General features: G+C 41.9%; 1 protein-coding gene across 9 annotated transcripts in view; it reads right to left on the reverse strand.

Annotated features, from left to right (window-relative positions):
- EYA2 (EYA transcriptional coactivator and phosphatase 2) overlaps positions 1-18,822 on the reverse strand; it is a 171,722-nt gene that overhangs the window by 102,986 nt on the left and 49,914 nt on the right. For 8 of the 9 annotated variants that reach the window (XM_075901579.1, XM_075901580.1, XM_075901583.1 and 5 more), the window contains exon 2: positions 1,752-1,870. In XM_075901579.1, the coding sequence (XP_075757694.1) occupies positions 1,752-1,860 (109 nt within the window). In that variant the 5' untranslated portion in view covers positions 1,861-1,870. Of the gene's footprint in view, positions 1-1,751; positions 1,871-18,822 lie in introns of those variants that run through there. The other variant, XM_075901585.1, reaches the window with a different exon arrangement.

Raw genomic sequence — 18,822 nt, forward strand, 5'->3', positions numbered from 1 at the left:
GAGTGCAGAGCCGTGGCAGGGCAGGCGAGGAGCCTGGCGGAGGCTCCTGTGGGCTGGAACCGGTGGCGTGGTAGTTTGGATTCGGCCCACAGGCCATATTTTGCTGCCCTATCACATATGTATTCAATACATTCTTTCAGAATGAGAAATAGGCAATCTGTGGGTATGCACATGTATGTACAACATACATTACTACACTGCTTTGTATCTTTACTTTAGAATACAATCCCTTTTTCTTAGGATGATTTATTTCTTGCAATGTAATTAATGAAATTAAAATATAAACCTTTGGATCTAAATATTCAGGATTTCATACTGTGTGTATGTATTTATGCTGAATTTGCATATGCATGCACAAACATTGTAACTGAACTTCCAGCTGTGACAATTCCATGGGCAACTAAAGCACACAAATTTATACACATTTTTGCACGTGAAACTCTGGAAATCTGCGCCCTATCATTTGCAGAAATACTTTCATTTTCTCCAAATCAGTAAGTAATGTTTTCAAATGAAAGAATATAATATACAATGTTATTTGGGAGAGCTTCTGATAACATGAAAAAAAAAGCTACAATATTTCTGGGAGAAATCCACTAACATTAAAAGTCACTAGCTCAGTCATATTCAAATACACAGATTTTTCTTTAATGATTTTTATGTATCATAATAAAAGTTAACATTTTAGAGACATAAAGGGAAGAAAATGTCTTTGCTCCAAAGAGTCTATATGTTTTAGCTCTAAAATTTTCTATGGATATATACATTTTAAAGGTTTTTCCTCTAGATTCTGATCCTTCCAACAAGCCTTTTGAATTGGCGGTCATGCTTTTCATGCTTTAATTCAACATAATTCCTAAAGGCTCAACAAACACAGATACAACATGTGGCTTCTAACATACGCAGCAACATACAGTGGCTCCTAACAGCCTGCAAATAAAGGGTTAAACACGATAGTTAAACATAATAGCCAGTGCCTTTTGCTAACTCTGCTCCAACCGGAAGGCTGAGGGATCCTGACCACAGCAAACAATAGCTGGAATTGTACTGGCGAGAACTAGTTCGGCTGCATCATTTGCCAATAATTTTTAAAACAGATTTAGCATTCTTCTGTTTCCTTCACTTGAACTATATAATAGAGGAGATGGGGGGAGGGGAAAGAGGAGGAGAAGAGCAGATAAGTTTCCATCATAGCCTCAACCACTGAAAGAATTTGTCCTTGGTACCTGCCAAATATGAAACTTCAGACCGCAGATCTGGAGACTAACTATTCAGAAATGACAGCAATGAACTCAGCTGGACATGAACTGTGGCACAGCAACTGCTTTGGTAAAAGGGTTTCTATTTGTATCCTGGGTGATTAGGAATGGCAGCCTCTGTGCTTTCTCCCCTTCTCCCTCCCCCCTAATTGTAACAATATTACTAGAACTCAGAGTTCAAATTAATGCTGCCCTTAGGGGTTGACAGATTGGTGAGGGCCAAAAACAGAATAGCCAACTGTGGATTATACCCATGTTACTCTGATGTGCATGTATCTATACAATTCCATTTCTAATTGTATCCCAATCCAAATCAAACACAACTGGACTGGTTACAAAAATATCAAATAGAAATTTTAACTGCTTCTTGCATCAAGGGACTAATTCTCCCAAGCAGAGGCCTTAGAGCTGGTCAGTTCCTTTTATTGTTATATACACCATTGATGCTAACAGTCTAAAGTTAATAAACCATAAGCAAAAGCGACAGCCTACCTTCTATGTCATCTGGAGCCGTGGCATTAATGTAAGAAAGGTTATGCTTCAGTCTATCGAGGCCCTCTCTATTTACAGTCAGGTTGGGCGATATCACTAGATCTAGCATTTCCTTACACCTGAAGGAAAACAAAGGAAAATATAATTTATTCATTAATTATGCATGCTTACTAATGATTCCAATTTTTTTCCTAAGAGTATAAATATTAAAGCTGATTACCTAAACCCAGACCTCATATGAATTCTACATAATAACATTCACTAAAGTTTTCATCAAAGGGAAATGGTGAATTAAAATGAAGTATTTGTTTCCTTGGAGATTACACCCATTTGATTAATGGTTCCTTCTCTTCCTGGATTTTGCCATCACAAAATTAAATTTCTGAATCTCTGAAATGCTGACAGAGCAAGCAATATATTCAAGTATTAACCATACCTCCTGATGTGTGCAGAGGTACCTGATAAAGCTCTGGGAATAAGAAGTTAGTGTTGAATACTGAAGCTGAGGGAGGCTAACAAGATTATCCAGCCTTAAACCACAACTAGAAGAAAGACATTACTTGTGATGGGAGAGGTTCAAAGGTCCAGTTTAATCCTGATAACTTTAGGATGTTTCTTTGAAAGCCACTCCAAACCTCTCTGTTCTGGCAAAGTTACACAAGAAAACCTTCTCTCTGAAAAGTCACCTGATTTTGGTTAAGCTGCAAATGCCACAGGAGCAATTCCTGTCATGCTGGGTTTACATTTTCAGATGAAACCAGATATGTGTGTGTATATGTAACATCCACACAATGGTAATATAATACACCATAACAACAGATCAGATAAACTAGTTCAAATAAGGACCTCAGGAACATTGCTCAAAACTCAGAGCGCATGCGCCCGCGCGCACGCACACACACACACCCCACCCACCACGTGCATGGATACCAACCTAAACTCTACATTTCAAACCTAAGTGCCTAACTTCAAGCTCCTACGTTTTCGGAAGTGTTTCCAAGCTCTCACTTTGCACTACTATTGCTCGCCACCTTTGGAATTTCATGCTCCTTATTTATGGGGTTAAGTGCTTAACATTGGGCATCTATCTCCTACATCTGTCTCCTACAAAGGTCAGAAGCAGGAATAAGCCACTTGTTTCCTGCGCTGCCATGGACACATCCCCCCAAGTTTAGAACTCCGAAGAAACCTAGTGGCCTATGAGGGAAACCGAGCAGCCTTAGGATCTCCAGAGCTAAATAGGCAATGGTGAACTGTTTAAAAACAAAAACACATGATACCACAGCAATCTCTTTTGCATTGTTAAATACACCAGTTCTGCAGCATTTGATTCAGGCTCAGAACTCTGCAGACAGAAGGATGTAAAGCCACTGCACTGCTTTTTTTTCTTCTTCCCTTTGCTCTTCTCAGCGGTACAAGCAGCTTGCACCATTTGTCAGGCTTGTCCTCACTCCAATCCCCCTGAGGCTACAGCATTAAGAGAAAGCATGATTCTGCTTTTAGAGCAGTGTTTCAGAGCAGGGACAGGGAGCACAACCTGGGAGATGACAGCTGGGGGGAATAGGCAGTGGGGGAAGGGGAAGAGAGGGACATCAAAAGGCTCCCATTGCTGTGAATGGATCAAAAGCATATGGAGGGTCCTAAGTCAGGGCCTGAACCAGCTCACCTTTCTATTTACCACTGAACACATTGTTGAGCTAACTCAGCTGAGGACAACTCCCTGCTCCATGATAACGATCTGGCTATTCAGGAATATAAAGGCAGCAGATGGTGTGACTGTGGAGCTGTTATTAAAATGCATAGTACTGTACAGTGCATTTAAACAGAATGAAGTTAAAACTTAGCAGCATACACATCTGACGCCTGGACATTAAATTTCTGCTAAGTTAGCCTAGACACTTCCATTTGGTCTATTCTTTTTTTTTTCTTTTTTGATTAAGGAAAAATCTCAGCATGTAAAAGTGACCAGCATGGAGAGATCAAGAATAATAAATGATGTGCTTCTCATCTGAGCATTTCCAATCACTTTACAAACAGCACAAGCCCCCTGGGAGTAGGTCAGTATTATTACAAAACGCAGGAGTAAGCTAGCCACGGAGAGGCGAAGTGTTTCGCCCAAGATCAAACAGCAGAGAAACAGAATTCAGGGGTTTAAACTTCTAACAGTTCACTCTAACAAGGCAACAACTGTTCCCCATCAATTCCTACATCTGTCCATTAGGGATGAACACAATGCCAACAATAGACATCAGATAGATTGAAGGAAGAAAAGAGAGAGGTGACTGTGAAGATGAAGTTGATGTAGCTGAACGTTTTTGGTATCCAAATACCATGCAAATAATCAAGCTAACACCTTTGGCTTTCCTGTATTTGTCTCCCTGGACTGCCCACGACACATGCACCTTATAGCCTTCTAGTACAGTGCCACATATGTAGAATCAAAACTGGCACTTCAGCAAAGCCACCGAACTGTGCACAAACTGGATGAACTGGAATCAGCAGAAACTGGCCAAATCTTTATTTTCCCAGATCTATCACTGCCGTGTTTTACAGATAATTTCATTAAAAAGAAAACCTCTCGCATATCAAAATTTTGCATTCTAATAGCCCCTTTCACTTGCGGACCTCAAAGCTTTTTACACAGCCTCAGAACATCTTGGCAAGCAAAGTTAAGCGCTATTCTTGTTTTAGAAATAAGGGAACTGAAGTGCAGCAAGACAAAAAACAAAAGGGGTGTATACAGGTGGCTTTTAATGAGACCCACAAAAGACTGTCTGTGCAGTCAATTGCATTTAGATTTATCTAGCTATCTGAGATCTATGTGGGTGCAAAATGGACCTCTGGCTTTAAAAATCTCTTCCTAAGCGACCTATCCTAGGTCACACCGTGAGTCAATGGAAGCCACGAGTCCTGACATTATCCAGCAAACTATCCCTACAAAGTCAAATAGCACTATTTGAAGAAACAGTGAAATAAACCCTGGTTCTGCCATTATTAACAATAATAATTCCATAATGTATAACATGAGAGTCCGTTACAATTTTGCACAACCCATACAAGATTTTACATTTTCCTTTCGTTAGCTGTGTGGTGATCTGTTGGATTGTATTATGTTCACTTGCACAAGCTCAAGAGCAAAGGCAAACTGTGGGTTCCCTTGCTGCTTAGGAGATGAAATATCTCTTTTATTGCTTTGCCTCACGATAGTGCAAGCTCCATGTGTCACTCCAGCAACATAAAGGGAGGGGTGACTTTCTGTGATCCCCAGCTGGGGATTTCCCTAGCAGAGGAAACTTGGAAAGCTGGTATAGCTAGCTTCTATACTTCTCTGGGGGACTACTCCAGAGGAACAGCCAAGGTGGGAAGGAAGAGTAGCCAGAGTGTAATAGGCTCTGACTTATCTCCAGAAAGGTGGCAATCCATTGGTAACTCTGTTGCCATCTTGTGCAAATCAGAGCAGGCCCTAGGAATCAGGGAGCTCTATCTCAGTGTTTCTCAACCAGTGGTATGAGTACCCTTAGGGGGACTCGAGAGAAGTCTGGGGGGTACATCAACACAACTGTAATTTGGAGAAAACTGAACTTTTGTTTTAAGTTTTACAGCGTTTTATTATTTTTGTACTTTTTACACTCAAAAATATCAATCGCCCACCTGGCTACTATTAAGTTGTTTAAACAAATGTGTTGCAATGGTAGAAAAAAAATGATGTGTGTGAAAACTGTAGGTACTGGGGGTAATTATTTTTTTTAAAGGAGTACTTTATAAAAAAGGTTGAGAAACACTGCTTTGATTCCTGACAGGCCACTCTTCTCTGTTGTGCTCAGACCAGTGCAGAATCTGTCCCTAGGGTTGCCAGGTGTCCGGTATTGACCTGGACAGTCTGGTATTGACCTGCCTCCTGTCCGGTAAAAAAAATTCAGAAAATACCAGGCACCTAAAATGTCTGGTATTTTCTGTTTTTTTTTTCTCCTGCCAGGACCCGAAAATACCGGAAACCTGGCAACTGTATACACATACACTCAGCAACTGGGCCCAGCCCCTGCGTCCCCTGCTTACCTGGTTCTGCAGCAGGGAAGCGGTCTTCTGGCTTGGATTAGGAAAACAATATGGCCGCCGGCAAAAAGCCTCAAAGGCTTTTCTTAAAGGGGTCATGCTGTTTTATTTATTTATTTATTTGTTTGTTTGTTTAATAACTCTGGAGAGTCCTTTTTTTTTTTCTCAACAATTTTGGTCTCCCCCTTCCCCCCCCCCCCAACAGAATTTTCTTCCCGGTGTTTTTTTTGGGGGGGGGAGGGAGGGGGAAGGGGAGGGGAGTTCGGTATTTTTAGTTAAACCATCTGGCAACCCTATCTGTCCCTGAGTATTTTAAAAATGCCAGTGACCAGGAGACAGAGTCCTCAAATGTACTCGATAAGTTCAAAAAATTGAAAACACGTCCATTTGGGTTACTATATATTTGTCAGGCTTAACACCAGGGTTTCTACTCCATTTTGAAGGCCAGTTGTCTCATTTACATTGAAAATCTCTACACCCAAATTAGAAAGGGGGCAAAAAAATATTTAGTTCCAGACCTTGCCAAGTATGGGATGCTCTGTACTATTTCTCAAATAACATGCACTCTTCAATGAACTTCAAAATCCCATTATTCATGACACTGCCCAGGTTGTTGCCAAGTGAATGGGAGCAGATGTTTAAAGGGGGATCTTTTATAATGATTAATGCACTCTAATTACATCATTGTTCAGGGATTTCATTAGCCATTGTCTGATTGATGATTTTTCTATTGTTTTTCCTCTGCTTGCTTTTGTAATACCAAAGTCATATCCCACTTCCCAGTATTTGTTCTTTATCACTTTTTTTCTTTAAATGTGTATTTTGGCATGTACAAAAGGTAACTGCATGCAAAACGCAAACCTGTGTGTGCATTCTGTGTGCAAGTTTATCTTTTTGAGCGCTAATCCCTGTCTCTCACACACCGTTGCTAGTTTGTGCACAAGTAAATCTTGTTCAACTACTACATTTTGAAAATGTTACACTGACAGCCTAAAGAAAATCCCCAGTAAAACAGGGGAGCCTACATGAACATGGGGTCAGCAAAATGATAGGTGAGATGAGGAGTTTTATTTCATTCATTCATTCAATACTTCAGACAACAGTTTCTGGGTTGAGTACCATACATGAGAATCAGCAGTAATGGTTACTGAGTCTGATCTGATTAAAACCAGCAATGGTAGCATGTTGGGCTGAGAGACATCTGGAAGAGCTTTTGGTTTTTATAATCTTTTCAAAAAAGAACCATGTGTGAATTTGGTGTTCAGCTTTTCCATTAGAATCCCCTTTTCAAAAAGTTGCCCAGAAAGTTGGCCCACAGCATCTCAGCCAAGAAGCAAAAACTTTTACTTTACTAATGTTTAGTAAAAAAAAAAATGTTTCAGTAATTTTGAAATTAGAGAAGCCAAATTAAACATTTTAAGGTTTCGGATTCTTGGCCAGGGTGCCAGGGTGACTTACAAATCACATTTTCTTTTACAATAATGTTTGAAGGCTGCAAATCCAGCCCCCAATTCAAGGCATTAAAAAACGTGCCTAAGCTTAAGTAAGTGCGTAATATTATCTCTATTCAGCAAAGCACTTAAACTTGTGCTTACGTGCTTTGTTGAATTGGGGCCACAGAGTGCAGACTGAGCCAGACAGGCACTCTAGTACTATGCTTCTGAGACCTTGTCTTCACTCAACACTAATTCAGTGCTGCCACGATCGATATTCCAGAGTTCGATTCAGAGAGTCTAGTTAAGACTCGCTAAATTGAACTCAAAGGGTGCTCCCACTGGCAGCAAGTACTCCTGCTCCTGTGAGGAATAAGGAGAGTCGACGAGAGCATTTGCTCCCATCGGCCTCCTGCTGTGGAGATAGCGTCAAGCTCAGCTTAAGGTCAACCAACTCCAGCTATGCATTCTACATAGCTAGAGTTGCGTACCTTAAGCTGAGCTTCCAGGTCAAGTGTAAACCTGGCCTCAGGATCAGATAGTGTTCGGAAATGGTGAAAGCAAAAACAGGCCTAGATATTGCAGGTCAGATCTAAGTGCACCACAGTGCTGCCAAAATGGAGGTGTGTGGAAGAGGCCGAAAAGGGTAAAATGTACCTCTTTTGCACTTCTTAGATCCCCAGGATTTGTTTAAACCTGGCATAAGTGAGAGCAGCCCTCAGGATGCTTTAGAAGTTCCACTGATTTTAACCCCTGCAGCACCACCAAGTGAGGCTGATGATGAGGGAGAGCTAGCCAGGTATTCCTATCCCTTCCAGGTAAATACTTAGCTGCCTGCTTATGCAAAGGAGCTGGAAAAGAGGACGGGATCTGTCTGTGTGTCTCTACATATTTCACTGGCCTCTGAAATGCAGCCCTTTCAGGAGCTGGAATACAGCAGCTGTTAGGGGCCAGCAGCTCAAAACAATACAAGTTTAAAAGCATGTCTGCAGAGTTACCAGAATTTTATTTTTTTACAAGACAAACAGGGTTTTGGATCCACCACAAGCAAGCGGGAGAGCAGTAGGAGCAATGTTTTCAAAAGGGCACCGCCTGTCTCCCTGGGGTGTTAGCAGTGACCAGGACAATAGAAGAGCCTCCTTGATCAGCTCAGGAAGGATATTCCATGGATAGAGGGCAGCATGGAAGAAAACGCTGAGACGGTTGTGGAGGAAGAGGGACATCAAAGTACTGTCCATGGATGAACGGATGAAGCAGGGACAAGACAGAGGGGAATGGAGGAAGAAAGGTGGATCATTGGCTCTTTGAGATAAAGTCAGCAAGATCCTGCAGAGGGAGATTTCTGAGGAGAAATGTTGCAGAATAAGCTATGTGAAGAGATGGCAACAGTTGTATGTGGAGATCCTCTTAAGATGGGGCAGGCAAGATCCATCCTGCAGGCTGCCCTACAGGGACCCCAAGGCAGAGAGCAGCCCCACACCTCTTTAAGCAATTTCAGCCAATAGGACCTGAGAGGTTTTGCTAGGGGGTACAGGCAGTGCCCAAAATTTTTCAGATATCTAAAAGGGTGCCATAAGGAGGAGGGAGAAAACTTGTTCATCTTGGTCTCTGAGGATAGAACAAGAAGCAATGGGCTTAAACTGCAGCAAGGGAGATTTAGGTTGGACATTAGGAAAAAGTTCCTAACTGTCAGGGTAGTCAAATGCTGGAATAAATTGCCCAGGGAGGTTGTGGAATCTCCATCTCTGGAGATACTTAAGAGTAGGTTAGATAAATGTCTATCAGGGATGGTCTAGACAGTATTTGGTCTTGCCATGGGGGCAGGGGACTGGACTCAATGACCTCTCAAGGTCCCTTCCAGTCCTAGTATTCTATGATTCTATGAAAACCACCCCCTCTCCTCCAACACTTGGAGCAGAGAGCCACAGGGAACAGCCGGCCATTTTGAGCAATCTGGAGCTGAGGCAGGACCATAAGGAGATTCCCTGCCTTCAGGGATGCTGGCCAGGGGCGACCTAGGTAAGTACCTCCCAGACTGAGTCTGCCTCTGGTGCCCCAGCCCTTCCCTCCCCCAAACTCCTTGCCATAGACCACCCCCCCCCCCCCCGCCCCAGGTCACCACCCAAACTTTCTATACCTCGCTCCCTCCCTCCCAAATCCTGTAGCTTCTACTACAACCCTACCCCAGGCCAAAATCCTCTCCTACATCCATACCCCTCCAATCCTACATCCCAAGCCCTTGTCCCAGATCACAACCCCCTCCTTCAAAGGTATTTAGGCACCTAACTTCCATTGACTGCAATGAGACAACTTCCTAAACCACTTATAAAACAAGATGTGGCCCTTATGAACATTTTACCTCTTACCATAGAGTTCCCTCTGTAGCCAGACAGAAACCCCTCTTGTAACATCCATTTTTGCTTGCCTGGAGCATACAGGGCACACAGAGCAGAAGGCCCAGGCTGTGTGACCGTGAATGGCTGTAAACAGAGATACGCTAATTGCTGACCAAGAGGCTGCCAAGGAGTGCCCTTGACTGAAACCCATATTGATACGAACACACATCCATCCGCGGGGGGAGGAATCTCTCGCCCAGTAAAAAAAATGTCTAGTGCTCACAATTTAGTTATCTCTCTTGCAAGTGTAAATTAACTTGAAACTTGCTTGTAAGAACTGGCGCCACAAAACGGACCAGTACAATTCGGCATATTAGATAAGAAAGAGAATACGGGCCCCAGGGGTATAAAGATAGGTCCAGCAGCGCATTTTCTCTGAGTGTCAATCTACCATCTATCTGCTGGTCGGGTTTGGTGTTTGATCTCCCGAGGTTCCAAGGGGACGCCCACCTCGTATTCGTCTTTCCTAGGAATTGAGAGACCGGCCCTGGCTTGACACTCTGGAGTCGAGAGGCACAGAAAGGGGTAAAAATTGTACCTGGATGTGGTCCTTTGTTTAAGTATATATATACATAGACTTAGAGCTCTTTAAAGATTAAGCTGTCACTTGGTACCATTATTTCTATTTTCTATCTTTATTTTCTTTGTAACCATTTTTAAAATCTGTATTTGTTAGCATTTAAGAAATAGAGCAATAGCCATTGTAACCATATGCTTTTATAAGTCTTTTAATAAACCTGTAACTGTTTAAGTTTTAACCTGACTCCTTCAGTTGCTGTAACAGAACCAAGCACAATTTAAAAGAACTTCAGCCGGTCATAAAGGGACAGACATAGGGAGAGCTTGGGCGTTTGGATCTGTGTCACTCCCAGGTGACAAGATCCGTTGGGGCACCTTTCCAGCCTTTCCCAGGCTGCCCGCTGCGAAGGAACTTTGTGTTCTAGCAGTTAAAATCTAAGGTGTAATAAGCTCTTCCTATATAACGGGGCGTCTGTTGGCCTGCTGGCCACCCTCTGCGACGGGACCCCGGTCCTAGCAGTAAAGACACAGACGTTAAACCTTTTCTCAGAAGCATACACACACACACTGCCTTGACCGTCGGCTGACACCCTCATATTGTCAACAGGAGACAGTGAAATTACAATCACAAGAAATTAAAATCTGAACAGTTGAAAGAGGAAGAAAATTTGTAGGCATATTAAAAATGTTATTGTCTGTGTTTATTAATATATATTTAACCCCAGTGCCCAATGAACACGTGGACAAAGCAACACCTTTGGTTGAGATTTAATGTCCTGCATCTTCATAGTACACATCCTCTGAGACACTCCCCACAAATTCCTCCAGCAAAACCAGTAAAGGAAAGTATGACCATTGCTGATCATTTCCAAGGTGAGAGAGAAAATAATAAAAATAGCTTTAAAAGCAAAGTAGCAGCAAACCTTCCCTTTTTACCAAACAGAACAGTGTTCCTCGAAGCATGCCGCAAGCCTACTTTGGGAAAGCCGCTTACAGGCTGCTCCACTTTATTTATCTAAAGGCTCCATAGCCAGGAAGCCTCGCGGCTCCCCTTAGCTATAAACGGCAAACCAAAGCCAATGGGAGCCACAAAGCTCTGTGGCTATGGAGCCTTTTAGATAAACAAAGCAGAGTGGCCAGCTAGAGGCTTTTTCAAAGCGGGCCCGCGGCCCTCTTTGAGAAACTCTGGAATACAAAAACAGAAGGGGGAAAAAAAAAAAGAGCTCAAGCCCAGTATTTAAGTTTTCTATTTGGATTCCATTTCTTACCGAATTTCAGCTCATTAATAAAAGGCCCCCAGGAATCCAGACGTGGGCATCTCTCGCTGACCACTACAGATATCGCAACCATACATCTCTCATGTGAAATGCTTTGCTTCCTTGGATGCTGCTGCAGCTCAGACAGATTTTCTGGCAAGAACTGCCTTCCGAAGAGCTTGTAAAATTATCCAACAGCCTGCAGTTTCTATGCAGTTGCCAAATTTCAGCCCCTCTTTCCATATCCTCCCCTATCCCAAACAAAAGTCACCAGCAAGGAAAATCACCATTCCCCGCAAGACATCAGCAACAGGATGAATCCCAGTTTCCTCTGCTTGGACATATCACAAAAGGGAGAATCTCCATGGTCTCGAACCCACCTTCGAAGTTATCAGAGGGAATTCCCAGTACTGAAGATACTAGCTTCTCACATCCACATATATCAAGCAGAGGTGAGCCGTCTCCTTTCCTTTGCCCCTGTGCTCGACAGTGAATCTAAATATTTACTTTTTTGTCAGACTCTCTGCTCCTTCCACATCAGGCAAGCAACAATTCTGCATGTGAAAGCACCACTTCATTTTCTCTCTCGCTCTTATATAAATCAGAGGAGTCAGTGATGGAAAAAGACCTACTAGCTCACCAAGTCTATCCCGCAATACAGCAGCAAAATCCAAGCACTAAATACAGTACCTGAACAAGCATAAAGATAAACCTAACCTGGCATAAATGCTTATTTTGCAAGACTGACAATAAGCTGGGATGATGAGATATCTTAAGGTGATCTTAAGGGTATTGCAGTTTGGACTATTTATATTCCTGAGAAAAAGTTATCTTCTGTTAGAATGATCAAATTTAATGAAATTGGAGGTTTTACATCTGATAATTCCCTGGACCATTCCAAGTATTAAAATCAGAGGTGCTCACAGAAGCTTCTGACTGTTCTGTAGGAAAGCAGATATAAAATTGCAGAACTACCAATTGTGACATGAACTTCTTGCTTAAATCAGCTTTTGTACCAGAGAACTTGGAGGGTAATTAATGCCCCCCCCCTTTTTTTTAAATTTAAATCAAAGAGACTCCAGAGGTGATCCTGGCAATTACAGCCCAGTTAGCCTAACTTCAATACCAGAGAAACTGGCTGAAACTATAAAGAACAGACACCTAGATACATACACAAGCATGATATGTTGGGAAAGATTCAGAACAACTTTCATAAAGAGAAATCATACCTCACCAGTCTATCAGAATTCTCTGAGGGTATCAACGAGCATATGGACAGGAATGATCCAAAAATACTGTGTACTTGGACTTTCAGAAAGCCTTTGACAAGGTTGCTCTTCAGCAAACTAAGCAGTCCTGGGATAAAAGGGAAGGTCCTCTCATGGATTAGAAGCAAAGGTTAGTAATACATGATCAGATTCTTGGGGGAGCCTACTATGCACCTCTTTGCATTGTGAAAACAACTGGGACCAGTGCTGTTGAACACACTCACAAATGATCTAGAAAATGGGGTGAACAGTTGAGGTGGAAAAATTTGCAGATGATACAAAATTACTCAAGATAGTTAAGTGCAAAACTGACTGTTACAAGGGGATCTCACTGGGGCAACTAAAATGGCAGAAGGAATTCAACACTGATATATGCAAAGAAATGAACATGGGAAAAAATAATCCCAACTACACTTACAAACAATGGGGCCCATGTTAGCTGTTACCACTCCAGAAAGAGATCTTGGAGTCACTGCAGATCTCTGAAAACATCTGCTCACTGTGCAGCAACAGTTGAAAAAAAGCTAACAGAATGGTAGGAATTATTAGGAAAGAGTAAAACAATAAAATAGAGAACAACATAATGCCACTATTTAAATCCATGGCATGCCCATAGTTTGAATACTGTGCACAATTCTGGTCTTCCCGTTTCAAAAAAAGATATATTAGAATTGGAAAAGGTACAGAGGAGACAACAAAAATGATTAGAGGCATGGAACTGCTTCCATATGTGGAGAGATTAAAAAGTCTGGGACTGTTCATCTTGGAAAAGAGGGGATACAATAGGGCTGTGTCTAAACTACATCCCTTTTCTCGAAAAAGGGATGTAAATTAGATGATTCGAAATTGCAAATCAAGCCAGGATTTAAATTTCCTGCACTTCATTTGCATAATGGTGGCTGCGATTTTTTCAAAAAGGGGCTTTTCAAAGGAAAAACGGCTGTTTAGACGGGAATCTTCTGAAAATAAAACCCTTTTTTGAAAGTTCCTGTACTCCTGAAAAAATGAGAAGTACAGGATCTTTTGAAAAAGGTTTTATTTTCGAAAGATCTCCATCTAAACAGCCATTTTTCTTTTGAAAAGCCCCTTTTTGAAAAAATCCGTGGCCGCCATTATGCAAATGAAGTGCAGGAAATTTAAATTCCGGCTTCATTTGCAATTTCGAAGTGTCTAATTTTACATCCCTTTTTTGAGAAAAGGGATGTAATCTACACGTACCCTAGAAGTCTACAAAATCATGGATAGTGTGGAAAAAGTGAGTAGTGAAGTGTTATTTACCCTTCACATTACACTAAGAGTCACCAGGTTTACAATAAACTTCTTCACACAATACACAGTCAATCTATAGAACTTATTCCTAGAATATATTGTGAAGGCCAAAAGTATGAATTGGTTAAAATAAGAATGAGATATATTCATGGAGGATAAGTCATAGGGATGTTAATGGTTAACCAGTGGGGGCTAGAGCAGCTTCCCCCACCTGCCACGGGCAGGGGGCTGCTCTACCCCTCTTGGGTCCTCCGTGAGAGGGGGAAGGGCAACTCCAGTCCAGTCAGAGTGGCCCCCAACCACAGCAGGTCTGGCCTCGGCACACCGTGGGCAGAGGTGCGCTTGCCCAGGTGGAGCAGCTGCCGCCCACCCCATTTAATCAGTTAACAGAGAAAATTTAACATTTAAAGGGCTAACTGAAACGGGATTTTACATCCCTAAGAAGTCCATAAATGGCTATTACACAAGATAGTCAGGGAAGCAACTCCATTCTCTGAGTGTCCCTAAACCACTAGACTACAGAGGGATGTATCACTTGATTCCCTGTTCCCTTTGAAGCATTGCATTGGCCACTGCCAGAAGACAGAATACTTGGCTAGATGGATCACTGCTCTGATCCAGTATGATCAGTCTTATATTCTCTCTTTTCCACAACACAAAGTCAGGACCTCTGCTGTGGAGTGGAAATCAATGCAACATTATATTTTGTTGCATAGGACACCAGTCATGGCTCATGGTTTTCCTAACATTGTAAGTCACCTTGTTAACCCACTCCCAGGGAAAGGAAGTCTTTTTTATAGTATCTGGGTGTAAGGTCCCTGGCACCACTAGACTTTCAGCCACTCAAGCACTCCTCTATGGTCTATGCCAGCCCTAGCTTCACCTTGCAGGTTCAGCATTAAGTGCACCCCAATCCCCGAGCTCCCCTTGAAATGTTGTCCTGTAATACCCAGCCTCTAACACTAAGCACTTACAGAAACTACAGATCCCCAGCACATAAAGGGGCAGTGTGCCCTAGTTATTAGTTTTATTGTAAGCCATTGCTCCTGTAAACCACACAGAAATTGTGCAAAGTTAAAATAAACCAAAAAAAGGTTTGTTAAAGGCAGAATGCAGATTTAATTAGAAATAAGGGAGAGTGATGGAAACAAGACATTACAATACACAATAAAATATTGGTCTAGACTTACTGTAATCTTTCCTATCTAATAAAATAGATTTCCCCCAAAAAATTCAATTAGTCCCAAAGCTGGGCTCATTTCCTAACAATCAGGTCCAAAAGTTCATGGACATCCCCACCTCCTCCACAAGTGTCCTCAGTGAACAGATCCAGAGTGTCTTTCCCTACACTAGGGGTGGGCAATAAAATGGCAGTGGTTTGCCAGGAGTAGGCCCTAATAGGCCGCTGCTGCTATAGTTACCTGCGCCTCCACAGATACAGGCGATTTCAGCTACTATTGGCCACAGATTGCCATTCACAGCCAATGGAAGCTGCGAGGTCGATGATCTGTGAGCAGCAGGAGCTGAGATCGCTTGCACCTGTGGAGGCACAGGTAAATATGGTGGCGTCGGCCTGCCAGGGACTAACTCTGGTGAACCAGATCTGGCCCAGAGTGGTATTTGTCCACCCCAACCTACATTCTGCTATATCAAAACCATTTGTGGTTTTTTTGGCTTCTGTTCACAACCAAAGCAAAGCTCTGTGTGGTTTAATGTTCCTCAGAATTTTTGATGGTGCCTCTGATGGTTCTCCACTGTTAGTTTTGGGGGGGATCAAGGCTCACAATTGTAACAGTCACAATTTTCCACAGCAGAGGAAGCCTAGAAACAGCTTCCCTTAAGGCTAAATGATCCTGCGTGTGTGTGTGTGTGTGTGTGTGTGTGTGTGTGTGTGTGTGTGTGTGTGTGTGTGTGTGTGTGTGTGTGTGTGCGCGCGCGCGCGCGCGTGCGTTCCTACCACACTTCCAGGGTGAGGTGAACTGCTTCTCCCCCAGTCTAAACTCTTACCACCCACGGACTCCAGAACATCATGCACCCAGGTTACTGCCAGGCCAGCACAATGACTTCTGCCAATACAAGCACAATTATGATGCCAATGGCAAGGATTGTTATTACCTTTTTCATTAAGCAATTAAGTAAAGTACTCAGACAGAGTACATTCACCTTCAAAACAAAACAACCCTCCCTACCCCCCCAAAAACCCCCAAACAGTATGCCTGTCCAATGTTTGTGAATATTAACATTTGATAAGCATGCCTGGTTTGGTAACTATGTATAAGCAGAGATTCCACTCATTTTAATAAGAGGCATTAGAACGATGCTTCCTCTGTAATATGATGATATCTAGTTAAATTGAAAGAATGACTCTATTGTAATCACTACTGTAATTATTGTTTTGTTTCTGATAGCTATATGGCAAGGGTTTATAAACTTGTTAAAACTCCCTAAATAAACAAACGATTTTTTTAAATTAAGTATCCTACAGACTAAATCAAGAAAAGACTCCACATGAAAGTCCGTCAGCACCCTATGAATTTATCCCAGTGGGCCCTGATATTGAAGAGAATCCAATATAACAGGAAACCGCTCTCACTGCTTTCAGACATTTTCAGCAACCATGTATATGGACAACTGGGTGCAGGGTTGCCTTTTTTTGTAACTGGCCTAATGTTCATGATTAGGAATGTTTTCAATGGTTAATTAGCTAATCGAGTAGTCGATGTAACTCGATTAGTCGATAAGGGGGGGCAGTTACTACCGCTGCTGTGGCTGTGCTTTTAAAATGCAGTAAGAGCAGCTAGGCTCTTACTATATTTAAAGCACAGAGCTGCAGCAGGGTTAGCTCCCGGGGCCAGCGTGAGCCAAGACTGAGCAGCTTGCATTGGCTATGGGACCACTGCGACTCTGTCTCCCCTATCCCCTCCCACACTGCAGAGATAGTGCTGGGGAGAACCAACTTTTAAGCCAGCTCCCCTCATCACCAGCTCCTGCCTCCCCATGTCCCCCTACTCTGCTTCTATATTGGCGGGGGGGGGGGGGGGAGTAGTCAAGTAATTGACTACTCGACTAGTTGCTTACATCCCCATTCATGATTGGCTTTATTTAAACACCAATTTAAATATTTATTTGTATTCGAACTCTTCAGGCAGGGGACCACCTTTTATTCTGTCATATTCTTTACTGAGCACATTACTTCAATATTTACAATAACAACACTTCTGACATTTTGGTCAACAAGAACAGAATGATGAGCTGACAGCCTATGATTTAATATACCACAGCATTACTAACACTTTCTATAGGCAAGCTAATATTTTATACTATTGCCAAATCATGCAATTTCATTACCAGTCTTGTGATAGTTGGTATTTTTGTTAAAGCCCCTGTTACTGGAATAATCTTACTGTGAAAATCTCATATTTCATTTTAATTAAATGGTACTTTTCTAGCCCCAATGTTAGTGCAGAAAAGTTTCAGAACTATCTTAAAAGCCAGAAAGCAAATAAAAACAAATCAAAACGTTATTTAAAGTTTAGTAATTTATATGCCAATATCATGATTTCTGAATAGTTGGAGTTGGCAAAGCTGACTGTACATGTTGTCCTACCACAAGTTCTGAATTTCCCATAGTGTTGGCTTGTTTGCGTTAGTCACCTCTTATGATTCCAAACCATTTCTCTGTATTTTTTGTACATCCTGGGGTTTTTGCCTCAGGCCTATTGGTTAAACAAGATTAACAGTTTTCCGTGCAACTAAAATGCCCATCTTTCTTTCAGCAAGGCTACCTTGCATTCTTTCTACACACCCTCCCCAAAAAACTCTCATTCTCCATACTCGCCTTATGGTCAGACAAAAGGCAGAGCAAAAGGGGGTGGCTATTCATTAACAAAAGCCATACCTGGGCAGTGATCTTCTGTATGCTTCCTGCAATTAACCTGTGAAAGAGATTGGAGAAAGATAGACCAGAGAATGCATCTGCACTTCCCGGATGATTAGTCCAAAGTATGCTTTGGACTAAACATCCCAAGAAAATTTAATGTATATAAAGCAAACAAGCCAACACAGCCAACTCTGTATGTGAAGACGTACCTAGGACCCCTTTAGCAGGCGGTGTTAGATTTGTAAAGGAACTTGGAAGTAAGACCAGTGCTGATCATAGGGTTTTGTTCTCCCACTAGTACAGAGAAATGTCATTTGAAACAGACTGGGCTTGAAATGAAACAAAAAAAAAGTGTAGTTTGAAACAAAAAAGTTTTCTCTTTTAAATTTTATGAAATGCTGTGCTGCAGCAACACTCACAGCATTTTAAACACTGGATGTCACAATGCAACACAATAATGGAGGCACATCAGCAGGGATACACAAGGAGTTGGATGCTTGGAGTCCTTCAAAAAAAGGATAACATTCTCCTCAGGCACTCACACAGAGGTTGTGTCTTCAAATGTGCTGTTCCCCATGCGTGCACCAAAATGCTACATCCAACCTCAAGCACTCTCCAATCATGATATTTAAAATAAAAAAAAATAGATTTTGGACTATTTGCCTTCTGTTTTTTTAGTCATTAAGATTCATGTTATCTTTTTTCCCCCTCCATATTTATAACAAGAAAACACTTCAAATCTCAAAACAGTAAAATATCAGATGCCATGAGATTTGCAAAATATCCCAAGAACTGGTAATATTAACACATGCACCAAAGCACTCTCTCTCTTGCTGTGTCAATTTGAGGAGGATTTCATCCCATAAATCATCCTGTTGCCCTTATATCATTACTATTTTTATCTAGTATTTAATGAAAAGTAGAAGGTGAATAATACTTTGGGAAGCTAATCCTTAGCTTACATGGTCATAGATTTCACTGGGATGCAAAATTCAAA

The sequence above is a fragment of the Pelodiscus sinensis genome, chromosome 18 (genome assembly GCF_049634645.1).
Source record: "Pelodiscus sinensis isolate JC-2024 chromosome 18, ASM4963464v1, whole genome shotgun sequence".
NCBI lineage: Eukaryota > Metazoa > Chordata > Testudines > Trionychidae > Pelodiscus > Pelodiscus sinensis.